Source organism: Parathielavia appendiculata (genome assembly GCF_033297405.1).
Source record: "Parathielavia appendiculata strain CBS 731.68 unplaced genomic scaffold N657scaffold_2, whole genome shotgun sequence".
Taxonomy (NCBI): Eukaryota; Fungi; Ascomycota; class Sordariomycetes; order Sordariales; family Chaetomiaceae; genus Parathielavia; species Parathielavia appendiculata.
The window spans coordinates 2,820,968-2,847,727 of NW_026944221.1; the positions used below are offsets into that span (position 1 = coordinate 2,820,968).

The window sequence follows — 26,760 nt, forward strand, 5'->3', positions numbered from 1 at the left end:
CAACTGTGTTGGTAAGCAGCTGTGTTGATAGGCGTGGATTCCGCTTTGCCGATTGGATGATGTACCGTTTCTCCCGACGTGTGAGAAGCTCCGGCCTACCAGTTCTAGGTCTAAATTCGACGGTGGCTGAAGAATCGAACCGTTGAATCGCTCGTTGGACTGCCTTCCGGTCGACGCGAAACGCGCGAGCCACAGCCGACTGGCTTGCCCCAGCTGCAACGGCACCTATAATGGCTGCGCGTGCAAAGCCCGAGCGCTCTTCATTTTTAACGTCCGGCCGTCATTTTGAACCCGACTTCATCTAAATTGAGCATGCTGGCGTAGAGCTCTAGGAGTTGGAAGAACGAAGGTGGCGTTCGACGTGTCGCGAAGCGCGTTTGATTGCCGCGGGGTGGGCCAGACTTTTAGACCCCCACTGTACTTAGAATCTCCGACTGCGATGCGTCAGCCTCGCTGGCTGTGAAATCCGACAGGGGAAGCTTTCGTTCATAGAAGACTTGGCATGGCTTGTGCTCCTTAACTGAATCCTGCAACTTCTTATTAGCATTACAGCATCACGACACCAACTGTTCACCTCTTAATTCTCATCCGCATATAATTTGCCAGTACGTCACTGAGTTCAAGTGAACTTCTGCTATATTTGGAGGACACCGCTCTTGGCCAGTCCCCCGGCGGCCGTCTGATGACGATCTCGTTGTCGTTCAAGCCACGTTACGATACAAGTCCCTTTCTAGGAATACCTCTCCACGCCAAGTCCACCATACAAACCGATCCTTAACACCGCCCTGAGATGACTGGTCGCTCCCAAGAACCACAGAACTAGTCGACAACAGCGTAGAGAACGAAAATACATAGGGGTAGCCCCAACTAATCATTATGATCCGCTCAACACAAATTGCCAGGCTAGACGGTTAACCACCCCTCTTTGATTGCCCTTCCACCTTCACAAACACTCTTATGCTAATCTTAACGACCAGGCCTGATGCTATGCGCTTCAGTAGACGACTCCGAGACTGAGCGCACCCTCTCCGAAGTAAAATCCCAAGTCAAGCTCATCCTGCGGCGCCTCAGCCGCAGCTCGGAGCCGCAAGCGTCGATCGAGAGCGGCGCCTACACGCTGCACTACGTGATCACCGCCGACGTCGTCTACGTGGCCATCACGGACCGGACCTACCCGCGCAAGCTGGCCTTCACCTACCTGTCGGACCTGGCGACCGAGTTCTCGACCACGTACCCGCAGCAACAGCTCATGAGCCCCGTGCTGCGGCCGTACGCCTTCATGGAGTTCGACACCTTCATCAGCCGGACCAAGGCGACCTACAGCGACGCGCGTGCGACGCAGAACCTGGACAAGCTGCACGACGAGCTCCGCGACGTAACAAAGTACATGACCAAGAACATCGAGGACCTGCTGTATCGCGGGGACAGCCTGGAGCGCATGGGGGAGCTGAGCAGCAGGCTGAGGGATGACAGCAAAAAGTACAGGAAGGCGGCCGTCAAGATAAATTGGGATTTGCTGCTCAAGCAGTACGGGCCGTTTGGGGCGTTGGGGTTCATTATCTTGGTGTTTCTATGGTGGAGGTTCTTCTGAGGGATCTTGTTTTGACGGACGGTTGTATTACTTGCGCTTGGGGTCAGCATCGGAGTTGGCGGTATGGTATCCAGCGGCTGCTTGGCTGTTGTTTGTGTATTTCTTCACGTGCTTATGCGTGCAGATAGACTGATACGCTTCCCCGGTGGCAAGAGTGACATGTAGTATTGGAACTCGGCATTCCCAACCGTCGATTGATCTGCCAGCAGGCGTAGTATGATGAACTGTGTTAGGTATCATAAACATCTTTGCCCTCCTTGTGAGCCTACCCATCCCGGAACTCCACGCTTCTTAGCTGAAAACCGATGCCTCGGGAAATCAGCCAACACCAAACGCCTCTACATAACCCTACAATTCGATGCCGCAGATGGCAGCGCAGATGCCAAGGCTGATATGGGAGGCACAGGCATCGCTGTGTGGAACCACTCCAGATGTTCCCGAAACGCCTCCAGGTCTGGAAACCCCCTGTCCTCCTGGACATACCTCAGCTCGGAGCTGTCCTCCCCCTCGTCAAGGTATGTGTCCTCCTCGCAGTACGGACAAATCAGCCCAGCCTGCCATTCCCCGGGCTCCGGCGGCATGTGGTTCGCGATCGGGAGCGGCGCAAACACGACCGTCTTGTGTTCGCCCGTCGAAGCGCTCTCCCCTTTCGCCTGCCAGTGCGGATACCCCGTCACGGCCGTTGGCGCCAGCGGCATCCTCTCGGACGGCATGCTCCGCAGATCCGGCCAGACGATATACCCCTCGCAGTAATCGCACACAAACGCTGCGTCGTGCGACTCGTCCCCGCCCATCAGCCGGAACCTCCCCACGGCGTTGCAGCTCGGCACAAGCTCCTCCAGACTGCCCCGCCTGCCGGCCCTCTCTTCCTGCCCGGGACTCGAACTCAACCCCAAACTGGGAGAACTCAACAGATCCTCCCTCGACACCTGCCCCGCCGCCCCACCCATGCCGATCTCCGTCCCTCCTCGCCGCCCATTCTCTTCCCGTTGCTGCTGCTGCCAAGGAAGTACCCCCTCACCCATCCCAACCCCAACCCCAACCGTGACCCCCTCCCTCTCCTTCCATTTCTGGTGGAGATGATGATGTCCTCCACCAGCCGCCACCCCCTTGTCTGCAGGCTCATTACCATGCCGCCTTATCAGCAGCCGATACACCTGGAAGGCGCCCAGACACCTCCCGCCGTCCTGCTCGGCAGCAAAGATGCGGCTGGCGGCGCGGCACTGGGCGCGGTGGAGGGCTCGCCGCAGTTGGGCCGTCTCGCGCGCCCAGGCTGGGTTGATGGGCCCGCCCTGCCGGGCCCAGTCTTTGAAGTTTTGGGTGTGAAATCGGAATCTTGTCAGGAGAGATTGGAGGGTGTGGAGGGATTCAGCTGTGTGTTTGTTTGTCTTTTCGTTAGGTTATTAGTTTCCAACACAAGGGGGCAGGAGGGAACGATGCGGCAGGTGTTGTTGGGGGAAAAGAAGTAAAATAGAAGGATGGTGGGAGGGGGAAGGGTTGACGAACGGGTGCGGTCGTTTTCGTAGTAGAACTGCCCGTGGACGAGGGGTGCCATCTCCTGGAAGTCCTTCTTGGCCTCGTCGAGGGCTTCCTCGAGCACGCGCGTCTGTTCGAACTCGTCGGGCCCCCATTGCCGCTTGTCGGCGAACATGAGGATGCGCAGGGCCTCGGTCATGCATGTTGCGATCGCGGCCAGGAGGGTGCCGACCGTCTGGGGTTCGGTGCTGCTGCCGTCGGGGCCGATCGCGCTGGCGCTGGAGATGGCGCTGGAGCTGCCTAAACTGCCCTTTTGGCTGGCGCGGCGGCGGCCGCTAATCATTGCTTACGTGCTCTTTATGATGCGCGGTCTGGCTTGCCCTGAGCTTGATCCGAGTGGTGGTTGTGTTGAAAGAACCTAGTCCCGTAATTCTTGCAGTGGAGGGTCGCCCCGGGGTTGTCCTCGACGAGCTCGCGATCCCAATGTCCCTCAGACGGAATGCAGCGTTTGATCAAGCTGACCACTCGCAGTTATTCGTCGAAGCTTCGAAGTCGCCTCAGATAAGGTGAAGCGACTCTCCGTTGCCTTTATCAACTGCCTCAAGAGCGCCGAATGCCCGGTTTGTTTGATCTCCGCTGTCATGGTAAGGCAGTTTAACGATCCTGGTTCGGGCTCCGGAACGGGGTGATTGGGGGATGCGGTTGGATTGGCGGGGGCCCCGGACAGGGGAAATTGGGCGGCCTTGGGGCGCTAATATATGCGACAGCAAACCGTTACGATATCACTCGACGGCATGTGGATGCGCTGTGGGGTGATTTCCAACCGGCTATGGAAGCGTCCAGTGTTCTGCTGGTACATTAACTTCCATGTTTCCAGCTCTCGACGTTGGATTGCTCGAGAAAATCACCAGACTGTACAGATCGACTGCACGGAGTAGCCTGGAAGTTCCACGGTTACACCAGGTCCAGCTTGCAGGAAGCCATTGGGTAGAGAACGGGGTGTGGTGGGCTTCGATTCGAGGTTGAGCAGATGCCGAAATGGCAACCCGCTGCACAGACATGGCCTCGCGGCTCATTGCCCAATGGAACGCTGACGTCTCCACGCCTGTCTCTGTGCCGCTCAGCCCTACGAGGCTTTCTGCAGACTCCGAGATTGCAGGGTCCCAAAGTGCTGTGCAACATAGGCTCGTTGGAGGACAGACTGCTGCATCACGCTTCGGTCAGGAGATGGCCACCGATAACCATAAGAGAAGCTCAAACCTTTATCCCGAGACAACTTGTCTGTAACCACTGATTGAAGCAGGAGTTGGTGTCGGGCCAACATCAAAGGAAATCTGTCGTGCTCTGCCATCTGTATCGTACCTTGTTCCCTATTCTCCAAGTTACATACCCAAATCTATATCCTGTGAATAACCGTCCATCTATCCCTATTTCCTCTTGGTCGCCCTGGCGGCATCCGCGCCCGTGGCCTTGACAGCGGTCTTGCTCTCCGCAGTCCCAGTGGGCAAACTCTTAGTCTCCGTCTTCTCCGCCTCCTTCTTGTCCGACTCCTCCTCATCCTCGCCTCCTTGTCCAAATTCATTGACGCGAGTGTAATCCACCTTGTACGCCCAGCGCTGGTATAGATAGATGAAGAAGATGATGTCATCGCGGAACGTCGCCAGGCGGTGCAGGAAGGGCATCTTGATGGTGAAGGCGAAAAGGTCGTCGATGAAGGTATTGAGGAACTTGTACATCATCGCTTTGGCCGGCATGTGCGCCACGCTCTTGAGCCGGTAGTTGATGTAGAGCGACGGCACCATCATGAGGAAGCCGTACGCATACACCGACCCGACCAACGTCGCGATGATATACGAATACCACGACTTGTGTGTCTCGTACACTAGCGAGTAAGTGGCATACGCAATGAGCAGCGGGACGCCGGCCATGTACATGTACTTGAAGGCGATCTCGTCGTATTCCTTGGTCTTCTCCTCTGTCTCGCTGAGCTTGTGCTTGTCCTCGAAGGATATGCGATACGGGATCAGAGATCCTGGAGCGGGGCGCACCCGGACGTTGACCACCGTCGTGATCTTCCACAGCTCAATGACGATACCGACGGCCTGCCCACCCAGAATCATCCAGCTCGTGTTTTGGGACTGGTCAATCAGGTAGAGGAAGATGACTGTCTGCATGAAGACGTTGGCAAGGATTGAGCGCACCGAGATGCCCACGTTGTCCTTCTTTTTGCGGTAGTGCGCAATGTCAGAGCCAAACGCCAGCGTCTCGAGAATCATATGGGCGATGCTGACGACGACGGTGATGCCAAGAAGGATGGGGTTCGTGTCAATGAATATCTCCTTGATCATTTCAATCTCAGTTCCGTCGCCGCCACCCGGCAGCGAGTTTCCATAGGCGGCCTGGCGAGCAGATTCCTTGCTGCTCAAATCGATCGACGCCATGGTCTTGAACTTCCAGTCGGCGAGGTTGTTTAGGTCGATACGGATGGGCATACTCTTGACCGTGTCGTTCAGGAGGGTCATGTGCGATTTGAGCTGCCAGAATGTGTTGACGAAAAGGATCGGGTAGTACCACGAGTTCTGGCCGGTGCCGTCCCGCGCACCAGTTGCCTCGAGGCGCAGGAATTGGCGAACCGCGGGAGGCGCCTGCGGCAACGATATGACACCCGTGTTCGGGATAAATGACAGCGAGACGTTCGGGTGGTAGTAGTTCGCAATGATGGGCCCATACGGCTCCGGCTCGTCCTCGGGAGACTCTTCAGAAGCCTCCTGCGAGTCTCCCAGCAGGTTCCTCGTTTTGGCTGCCTTCTTCTTCGGGATGTACTGGGTGAGGGGATAGACAAAGTGGTAAGCCGAGGCTGGGTCGTAGCCCTGCTGCGTCGGATCCAAGACAGCGCCAGACAATCCGACGTAAAAATGTCCCCACAACGTGCCGTTTTGCTGAACCGGTGTCGGGATGGAAATGGTACCTTCAGCAGTGCGCTTGTCTGTCCAATTGCTTATCCGGAACTGCTTCTCTTCCAGCACGACGGCGTCTTTGGAGTATTCCTTGAGCGGGGTGAGCCCGAAGGACGGCGAGACGGTCACGACGATGTCGACTGCGCTGTTGTCAGGCCAGATCGGGGCAACGAGCTGTGGTACATGGTTGTAGGTGGCGCCTTCGTTCAAGTGTGTCGGCCGTTCGCTGTAGGGTGGTACGGCAACCTGGACGGCGTTGCCGTTGGCGTCACGGGCGGGCGTGGTCTTGGACCCGCCCATGAACTGCTTCAGCACAAACTGCATGGCCATATACATGGCGACGCCTTGGATGATGGTTCTGAAGATGGATTGCTGGTCAGGGTTAGTTAAGTTACCTTAGGTTATTGGCACCGGATGGCCGCTCGAATGTCGACGTACCCCTTGGCCCTCCTGCCGCGCAGGCTGCCCGCCCGACTGCTGGTTTCGCTCAGGCATTTTGGCAAGTGCTAGTGGCCCAAGAAACTGCAGGCAAAATGAAGCAATTCTAGGTGGCCTAGTTCTTCTGCATCAGCTTTCCGCTGACGGTCCTGGGATGGTGTTCAGGACTGATGCACTGCATTGAAAATGTCCCAATCGAAGATAGCGGAAGCTCTAGCCACTGTAACTGCGGGGCGCTGTAATTACACGTGTCTTTCCAGGAGCGTACGAGTGAATGGAGTACTAACACCTGACCGATTAACTGGGTACCTTCTACAAATTCCGTTCAGGCTACCTTACGCTCAGCCGTTGCGCATGTCCCTAGCTCTCCTTTCTTTATTCTACGAACAAACTGAGGCGTCCAACCCAAACTCGACTCGTTGCTAACTTCCAAGCGACGATCTGCTTGCGTAGAGCAAGTAGAGGCTTGGGGGAATTCTGCATCGCACACGTATCTGTGTAACGACTTTGGGCCGCAAGGTTCTTTCGGCTGATTGACCCCGTCGGGGGATCCGATCCGTCCGATCGGATTGCGCCCGACAACCACGAGCCGTGTTGTACCGCATCACTGGTCTTGAGCTTTCCGCCTGGGATCTTGTGACCACCGTGTCACATGCTCCTCGACCTGTCCTCGACCTGTCCTCGACCTGCCCTCGACCTGTCCAACGTGTCCACCGGTTCGCGGATGAGAAGATTGCTCGGGTTGTGCATGTTGCAGATGCCGCCAGGGGCTTGTGATATGCGATTCGCTGATGAGGGGGTCGCATTATGTCATACCAGGCCCAACAAGGGCGGCCGCGGGATGACCCAGGTTCGCGACAGCACGCAGAGCAACAGATTGAAGAATTCCGGACAGTCTGGGTAACGTCGGGTAACAAGGGATAACTGAGGTAGTATAAATTCGCAAGTGTCGCAGCGCCTACACCGCAGTTCGCATTCCATGCCCTGGACAGTTCGTTTTCACACTCATCTCCCCGCCGATCCGCTCAAGACGGACCTCACCGCGCCACCCAATTCGCCAACCTGAAACTCCACAGGCTTCTTGTCCGACAGGTCTTGGTCTAGCCAGCCTGCCATCGTGTCCGGGACCCATTCTCGAGCGCCGAGTGTTACCTCTTTATCTCTAATCAAGTGACTCGGCCGGTGTGAAAACAGAGGCGCGACTATAAAGTCCCTGTTCCCTTCTAACGAGAGAGAACAAACCAGTTACTCCCGATATTGCCATTCGCCCGTCTGCTTGACTCATCGGCCGAGAAACATGGAATCCGGCGGCGCTTCTCCGTTCCCGGAGTCCCGTCTCCCGACTCCTTCGAATGGTGCCACCAAGCGCACCAAGATCTGTGTCTACTGCGGTTCCTCAGCAGGAAATAAGCCAGAATATGTCGAAGCCGCCCGCGCGCTCGCCCGGGCCATGGCTGCCCAGAACATCGCACTGGGTGAGTTCCTTCCGCGCTGATCCACGTACTTTCAGAATCCCTAACTAACGCCGTCCTCTTAGTTTACGGAGGAGGCACCGTCGGACTGATGGGTGAAGTCGCCAAGACGCTCGTCTCACTCTCCGGACCAGACTCGGTGCATGGCATCATCCCGGAAGCCCTCGTGCGGTACGAGCGGGACCCGACGTACACGTCGAAACAGCTCAACGGGGCAAAGGGCACGCACTTGGCTGTCCCAGAAGAGTCGGTATTCGGGCGGACGACCATCGTCAAGGACATGCACACGCGCAAGCGCTTGATGGCGCAGGAGGTCATTGAGGGCGGGCCGGGGAGCGGCTTCATCGCGCTGAGCGGCGGGTACGGCACCCTCGAGGAGCTGTTTGAGACGGCCACGTGGAATCAGTTGGGCATCCACAGCAAGGGCATTTGCGTGCTCAACATCAATGGCTTCTACGATGGGATTCTCTCGTGGATCAACAAGAGCGTCGAGGATGGGTTTATCCACGGGGAAAACAAGCGCATTCTCGTTGAGGCCAAGTCGCCCGAGGAAGCCATCACAGCGCTAAGGGATTACAAGGTTTCGGCCTCAGTATTCAAGCTGTCGTGGAACGAAGACTAGACAAGACTAGACGCTCTGGCGTTGCGGATAGAGGACAAGAAAATGCTTCTCATGTCGAATGTCATTCCGGGCTCGCTCTACTCGGTCCAGCAAGATGCTAATGCCTGAGTCATGCCGGCTACGACTTTACTCTTTTCTGTTACGTTTCCCTGCAACCCTCAAGCATTGTCTGCCTATGAGTCGACCTCCATGGTTCCACCCTCACCCTCGGCCGCACTGGCTCCGCCCTCCTTGTCGTCCGCCACGCTGTCTATCCATGCCGATACCTCCTGCTGGTCATAGACCGTGAACGGCTCGACCTTGGTAGTGCCATCCTGGTCGCTCGCGACCAAGCCCGCAACGCCCACACTCGTGTTATCCACCGTCAGCTCGCGATCCTGCACCAGGCTCTCCTTGAGGGCTCGCAGGCCGTGGCGGATGAGTTCCTCGCGGCCGCAGTCGGCGAACTTGTCGAGGTTCTTTTCCAGGTAGGTCCGGGCCATCTGCGAGCGGGCGCCGATGGCGAAAGCCACCATCTCCTCGGTCATGCCGCTCGGTTGGAACTCAAACAGGTGCGGCCCTTGATCGTCGACGCCCGCCACCAGCAGGCCGACGCCGTACGGCCGCTTGCCGTAGTGCTGCGTGTTGATCTGCGCCTTGGACCCGATCATCTCGACCAGCGTCCGCACGGGCATGCTGCGCCCGTACGTCAGCCGGTGGCCCAGGCACTGCTGCTTCATGAAGTTGGAGAGGACGCGAGCGTCCGATGTGAGTCCCGCGATGGCGATGCCGACGTGCTCGTCGATGGGGAAGAGCTTCTTTTGGTAGGACGAGAGTTCTTCGGCGTTGCGCTGGGGAGGTGGTAAAACAATACGTTAGGAGTACTGCCTCACGGCTTGGGCAGGGACATGGATGGTGATCCGCACCTTGATTGCTACAAGCACGGCATGTGTGTTGCTTGCGATCCCCACCACCACTGAGCCCTGCTTCACTGCCTCTGCTGCATACTCGACCTGGAATATCCGCCCTTGCGGGGAGCTAAGTATGTGTTAGATGGAACTGTAAACCCAGGTCAAGGCTAAGATGGCGGAATCAGCGCTGGAGCTTACAATGTTACCGAATCGTTGTCATAGTTGTTTCTGAACATGATGGCGGCCGACGATAACTCGTATCAAGGTATGGCGGAATGAGTTAATGAATGGATAGCAGTTGCCAGAAACTCGTCGTCGTGCAGCGCAAGTTTGTTGGGCGTATGTCGGGAATTCGCGTTGGTTTGATCTGGGGGGAGCTTCGTTCAATTGACCACACCAGGCAGCTCCAAACTACGTCGCCCAAGCAAGGAGAAGTCCCGGTACCGCGATACCTCGCTTATAAGGATACCAAGCCTGGAGCTACTAGCCTTTTCATGATTAGCGTACCAGCTCTCCAGCTGGACCCGCCAAGGCTGACGAAGGTCTGGGCTGAGAGCGTCACAAGCACAGCTCCCACTCGGCCGTCATCGCCAGCCGCCGACAACGAACACATAGCCGGCTCGACGACCACACAACGCTTCACAGCACAGGACTGGACCGACGCGATAGACACACTATTGCTGCTCTCAAAACCACGCCCCGTCAACATCACCTCCCAAACACCACCGATTGAAGTCCACCCCAAAACGAAACCTTGCAAGCATCGCGCGATTCTCCGCCGCACCTTCAGTCTAGCCGCTACCACCAGCACATTTCACGCACGCTTGCGCAACAACCACAGCCAGCAGGACTCTAAGAAATCGAGAACCCCCACCTCCAAGCGGATTGCCTTGCAACATACATGATATAACTTTCCCAAAATGCCAACAGCAGGCCTCAAAACGATAATCGCCCTCTCCTTCGTGCTGGCTGTCGGCTTCCTGCTCGTCATCCTCTCGTGCGCCCTCTGGCACTCGTACTACCCGTTGCTGGTCGTCGCCACCTATGTAGTGGCCCCCTTGCCCAACTGGATCTGCAGCCATTGCGCGAACCCGGACGACTTTGTCGAGAGCTCGGGCGCCGCCGTGCTGGACCTGGGCCGATTCTGCACGGGGTTCCTCGTCGTCATGGGTATTGGTATGTTTTCCTGTTTACGCTCTACTGCTTGCCAATCTATGATGAGAAGGGTGCGTGGTTTTTCTTTTGCTAATCAAGGTTCCAGCGCTACCCATCGTGCTTGCCCACTCGAATGCCATTACCATCCCCGCCATGGTCATGTCGGTTATTGGCGGCCTCTTGATCTATGGGACGATAATCAGCTTTGCCATGTTCTTCCAGGAAGAGCAGGAGTTTTGAAGTAGGCAGGGCGAGAGTATTGGAGTAAACGATTAGTCGCGGGCGGGGTTCGAATCTTGGAGCATGAAGATGCGAATGGCATGGAACCAATGGGCTTTTAATGGGCGGCATCTCTCGGTGTATAACATGGCGCTTTATTACAGGCAGGGACGGTGGGTTCAGCAAGCGATACTTGGTTGACTCGAGAGGTTGGAAAGGGGCGCGTTGAATGCATGGTGCATCCAGTCGAATTTATCAGCATTTTCCTGGTTGCCGGCTCTTCACTGTCCGGTTCTCGACTATCCTCTGTACAACGCGTTAAAGCCTTGTATCCCCTTTGCGGCCGTTGAGCCCAAGCCTGTCTATAAGTGGCGAGAAACGCCACTGTCCCCGTCATTGTAACCACTGCGGCAGACACGTTGAGTATCCGTTCCCGTCCGTCTATCTTTTTTTGTAACCATGGCAGTTGAGATCCAACCCCCCTACTTCGAAGCCATCGCTACCACCGACACGGCTCCCCCCCAAATATCCGCAGCGGCCCAGCAAGCTTCGTAAACATCTCTTCCCTCTCACCTTCAGGCGTACTCAGAATAGTCACCGCCCCCCCAGCCCCAATCCGCCATACCTCGTGCGTATCTGGCCCCTCGTCCCCATTCACGACAACCTGCTCGTCGTCCCACCGGAACAGGCTTCGAATCGTCACGCTCCAGTCGCCTCGCCCCGTCGCACACATGTACCCAACCACGCCCGAGTACAGCCCGCGCTCCTTATGCCCCTCAATCTCCCTCAAGATCTCACAGCTCCTCTTCTTCGGCGCGCCCGTCATGCTCCCGGGAGGCAGACTCGCAGCCAGCACATCCAAGCCCGTATAACAACACCCCTTTCTCCCCACCGCCCTGTCCCCTTCTCCTTCTTCTTCTTCCCCCCCCTCGTTTCCCCTACCCGGCAGCTGCCCCTCGACAACGGTAATCATCTGGAACACGCTCTGGTACTCCTCCACTTTCAACAGCTCCGGCACCCGCACGTTGCCCGCGCCGCAGACGCCGTGCAGGTCGTGCCGGACGAGGTCGACAATCATGAGGTTCTCGGCCTCCTCCTTGGGCACGTGCAGGATGCGCTCCGCCTGGGCCAGCGTGGCGACGCCCTCTGATTTGCGCACCGTGCCCTTCATTGGCCGCATCGAGCAGCGCCCGGCTCGGTCGTAGGTTAGGAAGCGCTCCGGCGAGGCGCTCACCAGCGTTGCGGGCCCCAGGCGGAGGTACGAGGCGAAGGGGCTTGGTTGGTGTTTGCGGAGGCGTTTGAAAAGAGTCCATGAGGAGGATGTGGGCGGGTGGTGGGGGTAACTGCGGCAATTGTGTTGTTGTTGTTGTTGTTGTTGTTGTTGTTGTTGTTGTTGTTGTTGCTTGCGCAGGGAAGAGGGAAGGGGGTTGGGGTCGGGATGGAGGGAGATGTCGCTCAAAGGCCGGGAGAGGGTAGTTTGGTCGGTGAGGCAGAGTTCGTAGGACTCGCCGGCTGCGATGTATTCTTGGCATACCCGGACTTTGGCTTCGTATTCTTTGGTTTGGGGCGGCTGGATCGATGCGCTCATTGAAGGGCGTCGCATTTTAAGGGGTCCCCAATGCAGCGGGAGCTCGGACGGGTTGAGAGAGGGTCTTCGCTGGGGGTTCCGTAGAGACTGGAGCTTGTTTGCAGTCTTTTCCAGCCAACTGTCTACCTCCATGCGCTTGGAGCTGAGGACCTGGATGTGGATAACTTGCTGCAGATGGTCGACGACGATGCTCTTGGTAACCCAGGCAAGCGAAACGTCAGGTCGGTGATGGGAGCGCGACGGCCCCAGCGAGACGCCAATATCACTGAGGCCCTGCTCGTAGGTGATGTAGCCCATAAAGCCCCCAACAAAAGGGGTATGCGATGGTTCCGTCGCTGGGATGCGCCGGGACTCGTGAAACGCGGCGATAAGGCCCCAAACACTGCCGTACTGTGCAAGCGGTACCTTATCTGAAAGCTTCACCCGCGAACCTCCAAGACATCCGACCTTGACGGTAGCATACGACTCGCCGCTATGGTGCTCGATACGCAACGCCTCATCTAGTCCAGCCGCAATGATGCTGTACCGCCCGCGCACATCAGCCCTGGACGTCGCTGGTGCTGCGTTGGCTGAGTCGAGGATGATACGCTCTGAACTCTCAGCGCCGACAATCTCGACGATGTCTGGCACCTGAACGCCGGATGGCAGCGGCACCGTGAGAAAGCGCAACTCCGGGTTCGTCTCGAGCACCTCCCACCACTGCCGGGTGCTGACCTGGCCAGCGAGCAGCCCAGATAACTGCGAAAGCAGACTCGGCTTCCTTGCAGCCTTTGCCAACCCCTGGCCTCCCAGCACAGGCACTCTCCCTTTCTTCTCGTTCCATCTCTGTGCCGCCCGGAACCAGTTCAGAATGACCTTGTTGCCCTCCTCCTCAGTGCAGACCGATTCCGGGTGGTATTGCAGGCCCCAAAACGGCTTCGTCCTGTGCTTCGTGGCCATGAGTATCCTTTCCATCCCGCAATTCTCTCGCTCCTCCTCCACCCAAGCCAGCGGCACCAGATCTGGACACCTGCCCAACGGCCTCCACCTCGCCGTCTCCCACTCCTCCTCACTACCAATTTCCCCCTGTCCGATATCACCGCACAGGCTGTGGTAGAGCGTAGCCTTGAACCTACCCACCCCACAGAAAATATCACCGTCTTCTCCATGCCCAATACCACCCTCGCGATGCCCGATCTCCCTCACCATCCCATGCAACCCTCTCCTCAACCTGCCCACCCTCCCCCCGTGGGCGCTCACGAGGCTCTGGAAGCCAAGACACACCCCAAGCACAGGCAGCATCTCGCTCTCCCGCAACTCCCACACGATCCTCATCAGCCCAACATCAGCCTCGTTATCGGGGTGTCCCGGCCCCGGGCCGCACACGACGGCATCATAACGAGCAAGTTCGGCGACGAACCTCGCCCGGCAGTCTACCGGGGATAGTAACTGAGTAGGTGGTGTGGTGATGGTGGTGTCAGGGTTGAGGAAGAGAGGATCGTCAATGGGCAGGACAGAGACGTCTGCCTCGAGGAGGGTGGTGAGCAGGGAGGTGATGTTGTTGGAGAAGGAGTCGTGGGCGTCGAGGAAGAGGATGTGCGGGCGGTGCATTCTATGAGATTACCCAGGCGGAAGTTTCCTGGGTGACAACGTCGGGTGGTGATGGGGAAGACACTGGGGATGTACACTGGGGTTATCTCCGACTCTCATATGAATCGCTTGTTGAATTCCATGCACCGGCTTCAGACCAAATGTAAGATGGAAAGGAACAGGAACGGAAAATAAGTAAATCCAAGAAAGCTATAGATCGAATGGGAGCGGTACTCGAATGCTGTGCCATCGAGAGTGACTGGCGAGAGACTGGCGAGAAGTAGGGGCAAGTGGCAAAGGACGCTATGAAGCCTTTCAGACGAACGGAGGGTAGTAGAAAAAGCTGATATTTCGCTCCTTCTGCAATACACAACCCTAACCCACATGCACCCTCTCGGCTCCCCTTGGCTGTCCAGAGCAACGACAAGTGGCTTCATGAACATTTCGGGGAAATGGATGATTGATTATCATATATTCATTCATTACTGCCTCAAATTGAGATACAAACCCCATTCTATGTATACCAAAACCCCCTTCTACAGCCCCCGCTAATCCGGATCCCTGACAACCAACCTACACCGCCTTCTAGCATGCCACACCCTCCTCTCCCTCTTCCCCAGCGCAGCCCCAAGGATCATAACCTGCGCCTCCGCCTCCGACTTGCCGCCCTTCTTCTCCTCCTCCCTTTCCCCCGCCTTTTCCTCCGGATCCACCCAAAGCCTCGCCTCCTCCACACTCCCCAGGATCTCAAACTCGCCGCGGCACAGCGCCGTGACGCCCATGCTCACCTCCACGCTCCTCCCGCCGCCCTCCAGCAGAGGCAGCGCCTGCTGCAGGTTCCCGTTCCATGAAAACTTGGCCATCTTGCGCGTAAAGTCGAGCGACACGTTGAACGGGCGGTGGCACAGCGTCGGCGTGAGCCGGAGGAGCGGGTAGACGGGGCGGGCCGAGCGGTTGGTGATGCGCACGCGCAGCGTCAAAAAGTCGTCGACGGGGACGACATACCTCGCCGATCCACTGCTCCCGTCGTCGCGGCTGGGCAGGGGACGGCCCGTGGAGGGGTCGACGACGGCCATGTCTACGTCGACCTCGTCGATCTTGATGGCCTCGATCATGCGCGCCGTGAAGCGCACGGCGCGGAGCTCGATCTCGCCCCGCAAGCCGCCGCCGCCGTGACCCGGGGAGGAGGCGGTCTGCCAGGAGGCGCGGAGCGTGTCGAGCACCTTTTCGCGGTACCAGAAGGCTTCGCGGTTGGCGCGCTCGACCTCCGGGGAGATCTTTGTGCTGACGACGAACTGGCGCTGGCGGGCCGGATTGAGGGCGGGGATGAAGGCGTGCGGGTCTTCGAGGTAAACGCGCCGGATGGGTAGTACGACGCGCGATGTGTTACCGGGGAGGATGTGCTCTTCAACTTGGACGCCGTCGTCGGGGGAGGAGAGATGGACGGCCATTCGACTAGGCCACGAGTTGCGTAGGTCGAGGAGGAGGAGGCAGTGTGAGTCGGGGGTCAGTTCGGGGGATGTGTCCTGTTGGTTGCTGACGCGAGACCAGAGTGGTGTCGGTATCTTGCTGGTGAGGGGGAGAACGTCGACTCGGGTGACCTCGACGCTGGCATTGACGGTAACGGTGAGTTCCATCGAAACCTGGCGTGTGTAAAACTTCTCCGCTATTTCGTCATGGGGCACGCCGACGTATGCGTAATCGACTTGAATCATCGCGTGGGTGAGGCCCGGCCTTCCGAGCAACTCAAAGTCAAACGTCGCCGTCTGCCCGGGAGCGATGAACCTCTTGCTGTCGTCACGGTTCCTCAATCTAAGAGGCTGCTTCTTGGCCAGCACCAGCTCGTACTCGTACAACTCTGTAGCGGTGGCATCTCGGTTGCTGAGCGCCAACTGTAGAGGCCCTTGCGTCGAGTCCTTGAACGAGAAGAGGAGGAAATCCACCGGGGTCGTCGTCGACAGATTCTGTAAAGTAACGGAAAAGCATTGGCGCTCGCCTTCCAGAATCATAACCGAAGACTGGGGCAGCGTCGACGACTCCACTACGACGACTGGCTGTTGAGCGATGACGTTGAGCTCGATATTATCGGGCTTGAGCCGCTGAAGAGCCGGGGACACGGCCGCAGCATTCACATGAAGGGCACCAAGCCCGATTGCCTTGATCTTGACCTCATCCTCAGGGGCCCATGGATCCGCGAAGATGGGGAACCTCCTCTCCCGGCATCCGCGCACTTTGATCAGCGCGCCGGTCACCTTTACCGTGCCCGCGCTCTTTGGCGTGCCGGATATCCTCATTATCTGTGTGCGATACGGTCCGATGGCGGTGCTCTCTACCGCGGACTCGAACTCGGCCCCTTCCGTGTCGAGCCGGATGCTCTCCAACTCAACCTCAATCTCGTACGGGTTTTGGAGAGTTAGTCTGAATCTTGCCGGCTCACCAGCCACCAATGTGCGATCGACCGTTGCTGTGTCGGGACGCTTCAAGAACGGGTTATAAATGAACGGGTCAACATCCTGCGAGCTCCGCGCCGCGGTTATGCCCGGGAGCACGGTTCTCGCATGGGGGACGGGCATCCTCGGCGGTGGTAATGGCTCCAGCGTGATGCCCCGGACCAGAAACTCATCCCAGTACTCTGCCGTCAAAGATCCAATGCCCAGGCGTTTGGAGAGACTGGACGTCTTGAGAATGTTCGTGACCAGTCGGACTTGCTCCTCCCTGGTTATGGAGGGGTATGCGTTCTCACGCCGCGGCCCAGGGGCTATGCCACTGCCAGCAGTGCGCAGCAGGTCACTTGAGTATTTCAGTACGCCAGCAAAATCTGGCAGCGCCTCCGAGAAGTTTATGCAGAGCCTCAGGATGTTAAGTTTGACGCCTTGTATGCCAAAAAACCTCGCAGCCGACTGCCTCCGGATGCGTGATACAACAGCCGCATCAGAGCCGTCATCTTCTCCCAAGGCGCTGCCCTCGACAACCCCATACGTCTTGAGCAAGAGCCCCAAAAAGGCCTCGATGCCGTGCTCGATGTCGCCTTCTGTGAGCTCCAGGGCACCAGCAACCCCGTCCCGCCCACTGGCGCCGTTGAGCCCGACCAGGCCCGCCGCAGGGTGAATGCCCACATCAGCGGCGCCCCTTGTGCGCGCCTCAACCAGACCACCGACCAGGACCGAAACCAGTTCCCTAACCACCATCGCCTTCTTCCGCTGAAACCCGAGGTGGCCAAGCAGGGACGCTATCCCGCTGAGGATCACGGCACGGTCTGCGGTGGTAAGGAGCTCCGACGAGGACGCCGGAAACGCCTTGAACAGCGTGGCCAAGATCTGTGGCCGCGCAGGTTGGATGGTGAACCGCGGTGACGTGGTCAAAGGTATCTTGGGAGGAACACCAAACACAATCATGTCAAACGACTCCCGGCAGAGCTTGCCATTAGCCGTGTGAACGGCCGAAAGTATCCTGGAAAAGCGGATGACGGCTTCGGAATACGGAAGAGGCGGTAACTCGGCCGATATCCTCGAGTACAGCCCAATGATACGGTCCAACAGGTTGGGCAGGTGCACCTGGAGATTCCGCAGCCAGCGGGGCTGATTCAGGTCCTTCGCTTCGGCATCTTGGATCGCCATAGCGTCGCCAGCTGCCTTTTCGTGCGGCGGGAGCAGGATGCTCGGTACATGAAACTCAATACCCGCCCAGCCGAGCAGCAAGAGGGTGATGAGGATAAGCTCCAGAGCTTTGCCGTGCCAGACATGATCGTTGATCGACTTGGCCACCGCGGCCGCCTCAGTGAGCTCCTTAAGCGCGTTGTTCCACAGGCCAGCTTGGAGATAGAGCGACCCGACCACAATCTGGACACGACACTTGCCCTTGCTTCTCCATCTATCGTTCAGACCGCCGGGCCCGTATCCGTGCACCGAGACTCGGTCTTGGCTTTGGGTTCGAAAACCCTCGGATGTATCGGCCCTTGAAAGGCCCTTCTGCTCGGGGCTTGTGGGCTCCATGGTGCCAATGATGCTGTCAAAGGTCGAAGGCGGCGACGGGAGAGCCTTGTTGCTGCCCACAGGGGTGGACGGCCTGGCAGGGGTGGAACTGCTCGAGCTGAATGCCTGCCCCTTGGAGGGGACGGGCGGCATGGACATGCGCACCCGATTCCTGTCCGGGAGTCCGCTTGTAGAGGTCGACGGATTCACTGGTATCGAAAACTGCGAGTTCCTCCTGGCCAACGCGGCCGGTTCGTCCATGGCATTCATCGGACGCGAAGAAGGATTCCCTGGCGAGTCGATGAACGACATGCCCTCGTACGACTTGGCCAGGGTGGTCATCTCGGCCAGGATCAGGGACGAAATGTCACACATGACGGTCTTGATGGTGGTCCGCTTGAGCTGTTCGGCGGGTGGTATGGTAATGATGCCCTCGGGTATTGGCACGGGATCCTCCTTGGCCGGCAGATAGTCAAAGACGAGCACATGGTGAGCCAGAACCTTGGGATAGCGGTCCCTCAGATCCTCGAGGTCCTGGTAAAGCGCCCGAATGTTTGCCTCCTCGACAGTCCTGCCGCCCGAGAGTCTCTTGCTGAACACAGCCTTGGGCAATTCGGCGCCGTCCGCCACGGCAATGACGGCGAGCGGCTCGCGGAACAGTTCAAACGGTGACAGGGCGAGGTGGGACGGGGGCGGGTGGTGCATCATGAGGTCGTAGAACATGGCGCCGTCGGGGAATGCCAGGGGCGAGAACATGTCTAGACAGCGCCGAGTCAGCAACGATTACTCTGGCGGCACAGTGCGCGCGGTTGCCCTTACTCCTGTGTGGTCGCGCATCGGGCGTCACGTCTCGCAGGAAGACGACATTCTCGTAATTGAGGCGATCAACGAAGGCGGTGAAGCGCTCCCGCTTGATGCGGCCGACGGGCAGTACAAGTGCCTTGACCCTCGCGGGGGCGACGGGCAGGAGAGGATCGAGTGCCATGTTCGCGCCGCGATCATTCCCGGCGGTCATTCCCGACGTATTGAAGCAGCGGTTGTTTAGGTCAGGGGAAGGAGGAACATGTCGAAAGCGGCAGGCAGCGATGCGTGTAGGATGCGCCGCTGCCCGGTTTCGCACCGAGACCAAACGTGTGGCTGTCGCGTGTTCGGGTCAAGGGCGGGTGCAAAGTGGCTTTGTGGAGAATGCCCATGCGCTGGTGATATGTCGAATTCAGAGCGACAGTTATGTTGTCCCGAGCTTGAAATGTGATCTTCGATCGATGACATCCCAAAGCGGACGACCCCCTGCATGGGACGAGAGCGCAACAGCAGGTAAGTCCCTGCCCCGCAGGCCCGAGCGTTGCACAGGAACAGAGTTCTGACCGCTAAAATTTTGGGAGCTGTAAGAGTTCAGGGGTTCCGTCGAATTCTCGATGGGACCTGGAACCAGCCACGCTGGTTTGCACTGCTGTTGTACGGATTACATACCCGACACTTCACATAGCTGGGCAGGTACATCGGTATCATGACTCTACGGATACCTACAATTAATAGGCATCAGTATATGAAAATTGGTATTAACTGTCTCTCCCAACCTGTACTTTTCCGGCTGAATCCTTACACGTAGGATTACAGAGCAACCCAAGTCTCTTGAACGCGAGTTGGGAGTCTCCAAAGCCCCCTGTAAGCAGAGGCTCAACTCGGCCACCAGTAAGCAACATAAAACACTCCCTCATGTTCGTGGCCCCGCAGCCGGCGCAACAGCCTCAATATTTGAACCTCCCTGCCTCGCCTCAGCCTTGAGCTCGCTCTCAAAGATGTCCACAGCCAGGCTGGCCTCGACAAAGTCTTCCAGCTCCTCCGTCACCGTCTTCAGCTTCTCCTGGACGGCCACGGCGCCCTCGAACCCGACGATATGCCGCGCCGGCGGGTTCTCGTGGCCCCCAATGGCCGTCAAGGCGTGCACCGTCTCCATGACCAGCTTATCATAGGCGGTGGGGGGGAGGCGCGGGTACCGGTACTGGATGACCTCCTCGGACTGCTCAATAGCCGTGTCCGGGTTGGCATTAAGCACATTGCCGAGAATTTCGCGCATACTCGGGGCGGGGCTGAATTCAGGGTCGTAGCAGGACAGCTGGGGCGCGAAAACGACCTTGTTGCTCAAGCTCTGGATCTCCTTGTTGGGCTGCACGATGGTGACCTTGATGTTGAAGGGGGCGATCTCGTAGGCCAAAGAGTCGCAGTAGCCCTCGAGCGCCCAGGTGGCGGCCGTGTACATGGGCATCCAGGGCGTGCCGATGTGACCGCCGATGCTGGTCAGGATCATGATGTGACCCGTGTGCTGGGCGCGGAACTGGGGCAGGGCGGCCTTGATAAAGTTGACCTGCGAGAAGAAGATGGTCTCGAACTGGTCGCGGATGAGGTTGCGCGTGGCAGGGGTTGCTGAGAGTTCCTCGACGGTGCCGATGACGGCTACTTGGAATGAGCTCCTTATCTTGAGAGAGGTGAACAATCATTTTCCACCTCACTCACCCTCAAACTTGCAGCACAGCAGAATGTCTATCCGCCCAAACACGTGCACGGCCTCGGCGACGGCGGCGCCGCATTGCCCCATGGCACGGCCATCGCAGCGGATGCCACGAATGCGGTCCTTCCAGCCCTCTCGGTCCTTGCGACTGCTCTTACACTCGTTGATGAGCTCCTTGAACTCGGCGCTCCGCTCCTCGTCCTCAATCTCGGCCGGTGGCAGGCAGGCCACCACGTAGTCGCCGTGTGCCAACAGCAGCCGAATCAGCCGAATGCACAGCGGCGAGAGCGATGAGGTGAGAAACCAGGTCCGAGGCGAGTTGTGTGTCGCTTTCTTGTCCATTAGTCTTACCAGATCTTGGGTTCATGAACAGATTCGCGAGATGCGTTCATTCGTAATGGGAGATTTGGACGTGACATGGGCTGCGAACATAGAGGAACACGAGGAGGAACTGGGCTGCGTACGGAAGGATGCTGCTGGTGTTGGATGTGTGTGTCGAGACGGCCCAGCTTCTGCCGCTCTTTTGTCGGTCATGCTGGTAAGCGATCACACAGACGAAGCTGTGAGAGCGGGCGGCTTCCCGCGCCAGTCAGAGGCGTCGTTGCACGGGATGTGTGCGCCAATCCAAGGATTCCGGGCGCTCCACAGGCTGTGCCGTCATAGCAGTGAGCCCGCCGTAGGGAACGAGAGAGGAAAGAGATTCCGTACCAAATAGACGGAGTTAACAGTTGAAGATGGGCTCAGTGAAAAGTCGTCTCACGGCTATCCAGACGTGATTTGTACAGTGCGCTCGTTGAGGAAAGAATTCCCAGGGGCGGTGGGCACTTATACGTTGAGACCTCGGTCGGCGATAGTTTGACATCCCTGCCGCTAGCGTCCGTGATGCCCAGAGGCCTAGAGTCGGGTCCAAATTCAGCGAGTGGAACGGGAGACGTGATCGACGGCGCCGGAATTGAGGCTCAGGCGGCAGCCACGGGTCCGGAAGGTTGCCGAAATGCAGAAGTTGATGACGTCCGGCTTTGAAGAATCGAGACGGCTGGGCTGCCCTCCCACAGACTGGTTGTCAGGAACTTGTCTCATGCGACCATCGCGCCCTCATCGGCGCTCCGGCGTAAGAGATGTCCATGGGATCCGACCAGGCGAGCAAGGCGTGGAGCTGATTCATCCTTTAGTCAACCGAGCTCCGAGGGAACTTGTTCTTGTCATGAAGTCGATTGCTGTCGGTCAAACAATATAACAAGTCGATCATTCATCATACCTTGGGATGGTCTTGAACGCATGATTCTCCTCAAAATCACACATCAACCCCGCCAAGATTATTCTCGGTGTCAAATGTAACCTCCGAAAGCTCCCGTCGGCGCATCCCATCGCCATTGCGCGGATGTCTTGGCATCCAACAGAGGGAAGGCCAGCCAGCACCGATACCTTGGGTAATCGCAAATTGGTGGAACCTGTACCGCCGGTCCGAGCGAGTTTTTCCTCGGGTTCCATGCCGGGTTCAAACGGACTGGAAGTTGCAGCAAGCTGCCGTCACCGGTTGCACCCCACGCGGCTTCCTAAAGCCCCGCTGGACACTTTTGCGTGAAACCCGGGGAGGGCGTGAATCGTCATTTTCAGTGGCCCAGTCGAACCCGGGAAAGCACCGCCTGCAGCCGCGAGTACTGTATTTCCCACCCCCGTCGCTGCAGGTCGGATTGGGTAGCTTTCACAGGACCTGCGTTACGTTTCAAGAGGTGCGCTTTGTGAGGGGGTTTCTACGTACCTGAGGTAAGGTGATATATGAGGTGAGGAGACCAAGCTGCGATACAGGAGATTTGCCCCGCTACACCAAGTCCGTACACGGCGGGGCTCATTGTCAGAACAGACTCTGGACTTTTGACTACCTTTGGGGGAGTCAGAGGTTCGACTCAACAGCGGAAACAGTCATTCCACTGACTCAGAGATCTTGCGCATTTTTCTTCAAGAAAAGCATAAACATAGGAACTGCTCGTCTTCCTTGAATAAAAGGAAGCCAAAAGGTAAACAAAAGAATAAAAACCCCAGGAAGAGAAAGACATAGGGCGAACCACAAAATGCCCACCCGCGCCGACATCACCTACTTTGGCGCCGGCCCGGCCGCCCTGCCAACCGACGTGCTCGAGACGGCAGCGCAGGCCCTGCTGGACTACAACGGCACCGGGCTGGGCATCGCCGAGCACAGCCACCGCTCGGAGCTGGCCACCAACATCATCAACGAGGCGAAGGCCGACCTGGCCAACTACCTGGACATTCCCGCTGCCGACTACGACGTCATCTTCATGCAGGCCGGCGGCACCGGCGAGTTCGCCGCCTCCGTCTACAACCTGGTCGGCGCCTGGGTAGCACGCCAGCACGCCGAGGTCCTCAAGGAGCCTTGGGACGGCGCCAACGAGGACGCCGTGGTGGCCGCCCTGCGCCACCGCATCCAGCGGGACCTCAAGCTCGACTACATCGTCACGGGCGGCTGGTCGCTCAAGGCCTACCAGGAAGCCGTGCGCCTGCTGGGGCCCGAGTACGTCAACCTGGCCGCCGACGCCCGCACCAACAACGACGGCAAGTTCGGCAAGATTCCCGACCCGAGCACCTGGAAGCTGAGCAAGGACGCCGCGCTGGTCTACTACTGCGACAACGAGACGGTCGACGGCGTCGAGTTCCCCGAGTTCCCCTCGGTGCTGGCCCCGCGCGAGGACGGGTCCGGCCCCATCGTCGTAGCCGACATGTCGAGCAACATCCTCTCGCGGAGAGTGCCGGTCAGCAACTACTCGCTGCTCTTCTTTGGCGCGCAAAAGAATCTGGGCTGCACCGGTGTGACCGTGGCCGTGCTTAAGAAGAGCTTCCTGCCGCCGACGACGACGCAGCCGAGCCCGGCACTGCTGAGGAAGCTCGGCCTGCCCATTCCGCCGATTATGCTGCAGTACGAGACGATCGCCAAGAACAACAGCTTGTACAACACGCTGAGCATCTTTGAGTGGGTGTTCCCGCTTTTGCATTGCTGGCATAGTAGGATGATTGCTGACTTTGGGGGACTAGCGTGTACATTGCCGGCCTGGTGCTCAAGAAGCTCCTGAAGACGTTCCCAGACAAGGTGGACGGCCAGCAGGCCGTGGCCGAGAAGAAGGCCAGCATCATTTATGCCGCCCTGGAGGCGTACCCAGATGTGTACCACATTGTTCCGGACAAGTCTGTCCGGTCGAGAATGAACATTTGCTTCCGCGTGACCAAGGTGGGTTCTGTGGCTGGACCGTTGCTCTTCCTGACGAGAGATGTTAACCTCCAGCAGAACGGCAACGTCGATGAGACGGAGAAGGCCTTCCTCAAGGAGGCCACCAGCCTGGGGTTGACAGGCCTCAAAGGGCACCGCAGCGTTGGTGGCATCCGGGCCAGCAACTACAACTCGATTCCCTTGGAAGGGGCAGAGAAGCTTGCCAGGTTCATTGACGCCTTTGCCAAGGCGTAGTAACTGATGTTTTGAAAAGGCTCAATGAACCGACGGGGGACGGTAGGCTTGCACGAGATGGCCCTGAGGCAAGGTGAAGTCTCAAAGGAGGGACAACATTGGGTTTTCAACAAAGCGGATTCTCAGAATATCATACTTTCACACAGGAACTCGTTCAACGATGAAGCTAAAAATAACAGCACGCCATTTCCTTTTCCATTCCCTTGAATTCGTGAAACATCACATCGATACTCCTCGCCCCTCACTGACCCATCTCCTCCCTCAACCACCCCGGCACCCCAGGAACAGCTTCCCACCCGCTCAGATACTCGTCCCTCTTCACCCCCTCCGCACTCGGCTTGGCATACACGGCCGTCACATACCACACACTCTCCCCCTTGGCGACTGTGCCCTGCAGCGTGGGGATCGTCGTCCGGCTCTCGACCAGATTCGAGTTGGGATCCGCATTCACCAGCATCGCCGTCCGCCCGTTGCCGAGCTCCTTGCCCTCGAGCGCGCGCACGCCGACGGCGCCCTTGGATACCGCAAACGCGCCCTCGCGCCCGTCGGCCCAGCCCTCAGGCGTGACCGTGTCATAGTTGCCAATCAGCTTGGGCCGGGTGCCCTCGCCGGCCGCGGCGTCATACAGGCCCAGGAGCCGGCCGTCGGCGGCGCGCTGGTTGCTGATGGCGAAGCCGCCGTCGGCCGTCATGACGGCCCGGCCCTCGGCGCGGATATGGTGCGCCCGCAGGTGCCAGTTGGGCGTCGACTCGTGCGGCGGGATTAGGTACGTCTTGACGTGCACGTCCGGGAAGGGCGACCACAGCGAGACTAGCACGGGCGTTCCCCCGCGCGTCTGCAGCGAGGACTCGGAGAGCCGCCGCGTCTTCCAGTACTCGCCCCCGTCGTCCGACAGGCCGAGCTGCGACGCCAGCGCGTATTGCTCGAGCGTCAGGAGGCCCGGCGGGACCGAGTACGCGTAGGCCGACGAGTAGGCGAAGGCGCCGTACTTGGCGTGCGTGCCTTTCATGGGGTAGGAGCAGGCTTGGCCTGAGGAGAGAAGCATGCAATGCCCGCCGAGGTTGCTTGGATTGCGTCAGAATATGGGAGGGTTTACTGAGGCAGAGGGGAAGAGGGAAAGTACCTCATGATGTGGCCTGGGTGTTTGAGCGCCTTGACCTTGGGGAGCACGTCCCAGTGGTTCTCCTCCTCAGAAGTCCAGAAAGGATGGGTCTCGGGCACAGCAAGGCAGATAAAGGCCAGGCAGGCCCAGTACTGGAGAGTGTAAGCCACATTTGAAGAGTTAACGGCGTGGATTGGTGATCACGTACCGGGCTGCCAGGGCTGTTGTAATTCTCGGCCATCTGTCCCCCCCTCGTCGTGAGTATCTTCAGCAGGTCGTTTAAGGAAAACGTCTACTCACATACATGTTGGGGTACGAGTACCCGATGGTCAGCGTGCCGCTCGAACTCCACATGTCGTGCTGTGTTTGCCACCACCGCAGATGGCGCATCACAATGCCCTTGACCATGCCCCAGGTCAGGGGAGCCGGCAGCTCGACGTCGGCGTACGCGAGGGCGCCCCAAAACGATACCATGGCGAAGCGGTAGCCAACACTGCGGCCAAAGGGAATGGCTCGTCCTGGGAATGGTCAGCTTGGCCTCCCTGTGTATGCTTCGGGTTCCCTTACCCTCTTCGTCGTAGTAGTGGGCCAGGTCAAGAGCCGCCATCTGGGCTCGCTTCCTGAACTCGGCCGCGCGTTCCGGGTCTTCCTCTCCAGCCAGCTTGGAGTAGAGCAGCTGGAGGAACTGAATGGCAAAGCTTGACGAGTAATAGTCCATCTCTGCTTCGGTCAGCCGAGAATCCTTAGCTATCTTGTCAATAGGCGTTGGGACAGGGGCACGCACGATGAATCCCTTCGGGCCCATCATTCGACCACCCATCTCCGCGGTAGAATGTCTCCAGGTGCTTGATATCCGCATCCAGCCTCTCCTGCGAGAACTTGCCCCCGTTCTTCTTCAACCCCAGGTTCGCAAACACGCGGAACCAGAGCCAGTTCGTGTTCGGCATGCTGCCTCGAATGTCAGCATGAAAACCTTCTCCCCTGAAGTACCCGAACTCACTTCTTCTCATTGATACTATTCCCCAACCACGCCTCCACATTCCCCCTCTCCCGCTCACTCAACCCCTCCCAGATCTGGGGTGCCACCGCGAGCGCAAACCCCAGCGGACACATCTCGACCATACGCTGGTCATTGTCGCTCGGATACCCCCAGTACTCTGTGCTCTCCGGGTCCGTCCCGGCCCGGTACCCGTCGATCCACCACTGCGTCCCACGATAGCTGCCGCCGCCGGCGAGCAGGCACGCCACTCCCCACAGCGGGCGGGCGAAGCCCTCGACCTCGGAAGCCGTCTGATCGAAGCGCACGGCCGTGGCGCCGGGGCAGCGCACGCGGGCCTTGAGCGGGGAGAAGAAGGGCTCGAGGGGGTCGAGCAGGGCCCTCAGGAGGGCCTGGACCGACGCCCGGTCCGAGAGGGGGATCTGCGAGAAGGGGTGCAGGGTTGTGTAGCCTAGCACGAGGCCTTGGCTGGGTTGGGAGGCCATGGTGTTTTTGTTTCGTTAGTCGAGGGGGGAGGGAGGGGGTAGGTCAAGCTAGGATGAGTTGTGGAGGTAAGGGTCGAGGGAGAGAATGAGAAAGACTGGGAAGTGTAAGGGGAGGATGAATCCATGATATATCATGTGTAAACCACTGCTATCTTCAAGATGCCGTTTACACAGACACAGCCAATCCCATATTTCTCCGTCTCGCACTGTCTCCCAGCGCGCATCCCGAACTTCAAACCCATCA

At 58.4% G+C, this 26,760-nt stretch overlaps 12 protein-coding genes across 12 annotated transcripts; 5 read left to right on the forward strand and 7 right to left on the reverse strand.

Moving 5' to 3' along the window:
* Window positions 1-449: 449 nt before the first annotated feature.
* On the forward strand, window positions 450-1,829 carry N657DRAFT_641684 (snare-like protein). Its single transcript, XM_062792194.1, has 2 exons — window positions 450-910; window positions 978-1,829. Exons 1-2 carry the CDS (start codon window positions 877-879, stop codon window positions 1,589-1,591), a joined length of 648 nt encoding a protein of 215 aa, XP_062651446.1. The 5' UTR covers window positions 450-876; the 3' UTR covers window positions 1,592-1,829.
* A 100-nt stretch (window positions 1,830-1,929) lies between these two features.
* Window positions 1,930-3,410, reverse strand: N657DRAFT_564353 (uncharacterized protein; the record flags this gene model as incomplete). Its single annotated transcript, XM_062788274.1, has 4 exons — window positions 1,930-2,208; window positions 2,269-2,607; window positions 2,698-2,963; window positions 3,098-3,410. 4 exons carry the CDS (start codon window positions 3,408-3,410, stop codon window positions 1,930-1,932), a joined length of 1,197 nt encoding a protein of 398 aa, XP_062651447.1.
* Window positions 3,411-4,261: 851 nt separating this feature from the next.
* N657DRAFT_612544 (cleft lip and palate transmembrane 1) lies at window positions 4,262-6,606 on the reverse strand. The gene is made up of 2 exons (XM_062790390.1): window positions 6,463-6,606; window positions 4,262-6,396 (listed from the first exon to the last, which is right to left on the reverse strand). Exons 1-2 carry the CDS (start codon window positions 6,517-6,519, stop codon window positions 4,495-4,497), a joined length of 1,959 nt encoding a protein of 652 aa, XP_062651448.1. The 5' UTR covers window positions 6,520-6,606; the 3' UTR covers window positions 4,262-4,494.
* Window positions 6,607-7,506: 900 nt separating this feature from the next.
* N657DRAFT_669474 (uncharacterized protein) lies at window positions 7,507-8,556 on the forward strand (the record flags this gene model as incomplete). Its single annotated transcript, XM_062795488.1, has 2 exons — window positions 7,507-7,937; window positions 8,000-8,556. The coding sequence occupies exons 1-2, from the start codon at window positions 7,760-7,762 to the stop codon at window positions 8,554-8,556; spliced, it is 735 nt and encodes a 244-aa protein (XP_062651449.1). The 5' UTR covers window positions 7,507-7,759.
* On the reverse strand, window positions 8,509-9,744 carry N657DRAFT_590191 (N-terminal nucleophile aminohydrolase). Its single transcript, XM_062789885.1, has 3 exons — window positions 9,645-9,744; window positions 9,462-9,573; window positions 8,509-9,386 (listed from the first exon to the last, which is right to left on the reverse strand). The coding sequence occupies exons 1-3, from the start codon at window positions 9,680-9,682 to the stop codon at window positions 8,730-8,732; spliced, it is 807 nt and encodes a 268-aa protein (XP_062651450.1). The 5' UTR covers window positions 9,683-9,744; the 3' UTR covers window positions 8,509-8,729.
* On the forward strand, window positions 9,473-10,488 carry N657DRAFT_222137 (uncharacterized protein). Its single transcript, XM_062786289.1, has 2 exons — window positions 9,473-9,579; window positions 9,645-10,488. Exon 2 carries the CDS (start codon window positions 9,734-9,736, stop codon window positions 10,349-10,351), a length of 618 nt encoding a protein of 205 aa, XP_062651451.1. The 5' UTR covers window positions 9,473-9,579; window positions 9,645-9,733; the 3' UTR covers window positions 10,352-10,488.
* N657DRAFT_641690 (vacuolar protein sorting 55) lies at window positions 10,067-11,321 on the forward strand. The gene is made up of 2 exons (XM_062792195.1): window positions 10,067-10,622; window positions 10,708-11,321. The coding sequence occupies exons 1-2, from the start codon at window positions 10,367-10,369 to the stop codon at window positions 10,839-10,841; spliced, it is 390 nt and encodes a 129-aa protein (XP_062651452.1). The 5' UTR covers window positions 10,067-10,366; the 3' UTR covers window positions 10,842-11,321.
* N657DRAFT_612561 (para-aminobenzoate synthase) lies at window positions 11,320-14,268 on the reverse strand (the record flags this gene model as incomplete). Its single annotated transcript, XM_062790391.1, has 1 exon — window positions 11,320-14,268. The coding sequence occupies exon 1, from the start codon at window positions 13,996-13,998 to the stop codon at window positions 11,320-11,322; it is 2,679 nt and encodes an 892-aa protein (XP_062651453.1). The 5' UTR covers window positions 13,999-14,268.
* A 198-nt stretch (window positions 14,269-14,466) lies between these two features.
* On the reverse strand, window positions 14,467-19,261 carry N657DRAFT_669478 (Trs120-domain-containing protein). The gene is made up of 2 exons (XM_062795489.1): window positions 18,768-19,261; window positions 14,467-18,706 (listed from the first exon to the last, which is right to left on the reverse strand). The coding sequence occupies exons 1-2, from the start codon at window positions 18,961-18,963 to the stop codon at window positions 14,526-14,528; spliced, it is 4,377 nt and encodes a 1,458-aa protein (XP_062651454.1). The 5' UTR covers window positions 18,964-19,261; the 3' UTR covers window positions 14,467-14,525.
* Window positions 19,262-19,662: 401 nt separating this feature from the next.
* On the reverse strand, window positions 19,663-20,991 carry N657DRAFT_653839 (NAD(P)-binding protein; the record flags this gene model as incomplete). Its single annotated transcript, XM_062794447.1, has 3 exons — window positions 19,663-20,402; window positions 20,463-20,813; window positions 20,922-20,991. 3 exons carry the CDS (start codon window positions 20,989-20,991, stop codon window positions 19,663-19,665), a joined length of 1,161 nt encoding a protein of 386 aa, XP_062651455.1.
* Window positions 20,992-22,034: 1,043 nt separating this feature from the next.
* On the forward strand, window positions 22,035-24,183 carry N657DRAFT_590206 (phosphoserine aminotransferase). Its single transcript, XM_062789886.1, has 3 exons — window positions 22,035-23,443; window positions 23,506-23,698; window positions 23,756-24,183. Exons 1-3 carry the CDS (start codon window positions 22,530-22,532, stop codon window positions 23,930-23,932), a joined length of 1,284 nt encoding a protein of 427 aa, XP_062651456.1. The 5' UTR covers window positions 22,035-22,529; the 3' UTR covers window positions 23,933-24,183.
* On the reverse strand, window positions 24,174-26,516 carry N657DRAFT_612571 (uncharacterized protein; the record flags this gene model as incomplete). Its single annotated transcript, XM_062790392.1, has 7 exons — window positions 24,174-24,996; window positions 25,056-25,186; window positions 25,243-25,275; window positions 25,335-25,552; window positions 25,602-25,754; window positions 25,819-25,982; window positions 26,035-26,516. The coding sequence occupies 7 exons, from the start codon at window positions 26,514-26,516 to the stop codon at window positions 24,174-24,176; spliced, it is 2,004 nt and encodes a 667-aa protein (XP_062651457.1).
* Window positions 26,517-26,760: the final 244 nt, after the last annotated feature.

Excerpts from the sequence above, each read along its gene's own strand:
- N657DRAFT_641684 (XM_062792194.1), top strand. The coding sequence starts at position 877 with ATGATCCGCTCAACACAAATTGCCAGGCTAGACG. Across the intron at positions 911-977 it reads ACAAATTGCCAGGCTAGACG|GCCTGATGCTATGCGCTTCA; the intron begins GTTAACCACCCC and ends CTTAACGACCAG.
- N657DRAFT_612544 (XM_062790390.1), bottom strand. The coding sequence starts at position 6,519 with ATGCCTGAGCGAAACCAGCAGTCGGGCGGGCAGCCTGCGCGGCAGGAG. Across the intron at positions 6,397-6,462 it reads CGCGGCAGGAGGGCCAAGGG|CAATCCATCTTCAGAACCAT; the intron begins GTACGTCGACAT and ends AACCCTGACCAG.
- N657DRAFT_590191 (XM_062789885.1), bottom strand. The coding sequence starts at position 9,682 with ATGTTCAGAAACAACTATGACAACGATTCGGTAACATT. Across the intron at positions 9,574-9,644 it reads GACAACGATTCGGTAACATT|CTCCCCGCAAGGGCGGATAT; the intron begins GTAAGCTCCAGC and ends ACACATACTTAG. Across the intron at positions 9,387-9,461 it reads CCGTGCTTGTAGCAATCAAG|CGCAACGCCGAAGAACTCTC; the intron begins GTGCGGATCACC and ends CCACCTCCCCAG.
- N657DRAFT_222137 (XM_062786289.1), top strand. The coding sequence starts at position 9,734 with ATGGATAGCAGTTGCCAGAAACTCGTCGTCGTGCAGCGCAAGTTTGTT.
- N657DRAFT_641690 (XM_062792195.1), top strand. The coding sequence starts at position 10,367 with ATGCCAACAGCAGGCCTCAAAACGATAATCGCCCTCTCCTTCGTGCTG. Across the intron at positions 10,623-10,707 it reads CCTCGTCGTCATGGGTATTG|CGCTACCCATCGTGCTTGCC; the intron begins GTATGTTTTCCT and ends TCAAGGTTCCAG.
- N657DRAFT_669478 (XM_062795489.1), bottom strand. The coding sequence starts at position 18,963 with ATGACCGCCGGGAATGATCGCGGCGCGAACATGGCACTCGATCCTCTC. Across the intron at positions 18,707-18,767 it reads CGATGCGCGACCACACAGGA|ACATGTTCTCGCCCCTGGCA; the intron begins GTAAGGGCAACC and ends GGCGCTGTCTAG.
- N657DRAFT_590206 (XM_062789886.1), top strand. The coding sequence starts at position 22,530 with ATGCCCACCCGCGCCGACATCACCTACTTTGGCGCCGGCCCGGCCGCC. Across the intron at positions 23,444-23,505 it reads AACACGCTGAGCATCTTTGA|CGTGTACATTGCCGGCCTGG; the intron begins GTGGGTGTTCCC and ends TTGGGGGACTAG. Across the intron at positions 23,699-23,755 it reads TTTGCTTCCGCGTGACCAAG|AACGGCAACGTCGATGAGAC; the intron begins GTGGGTTCTGTG and ends AACCTCCAGCAG.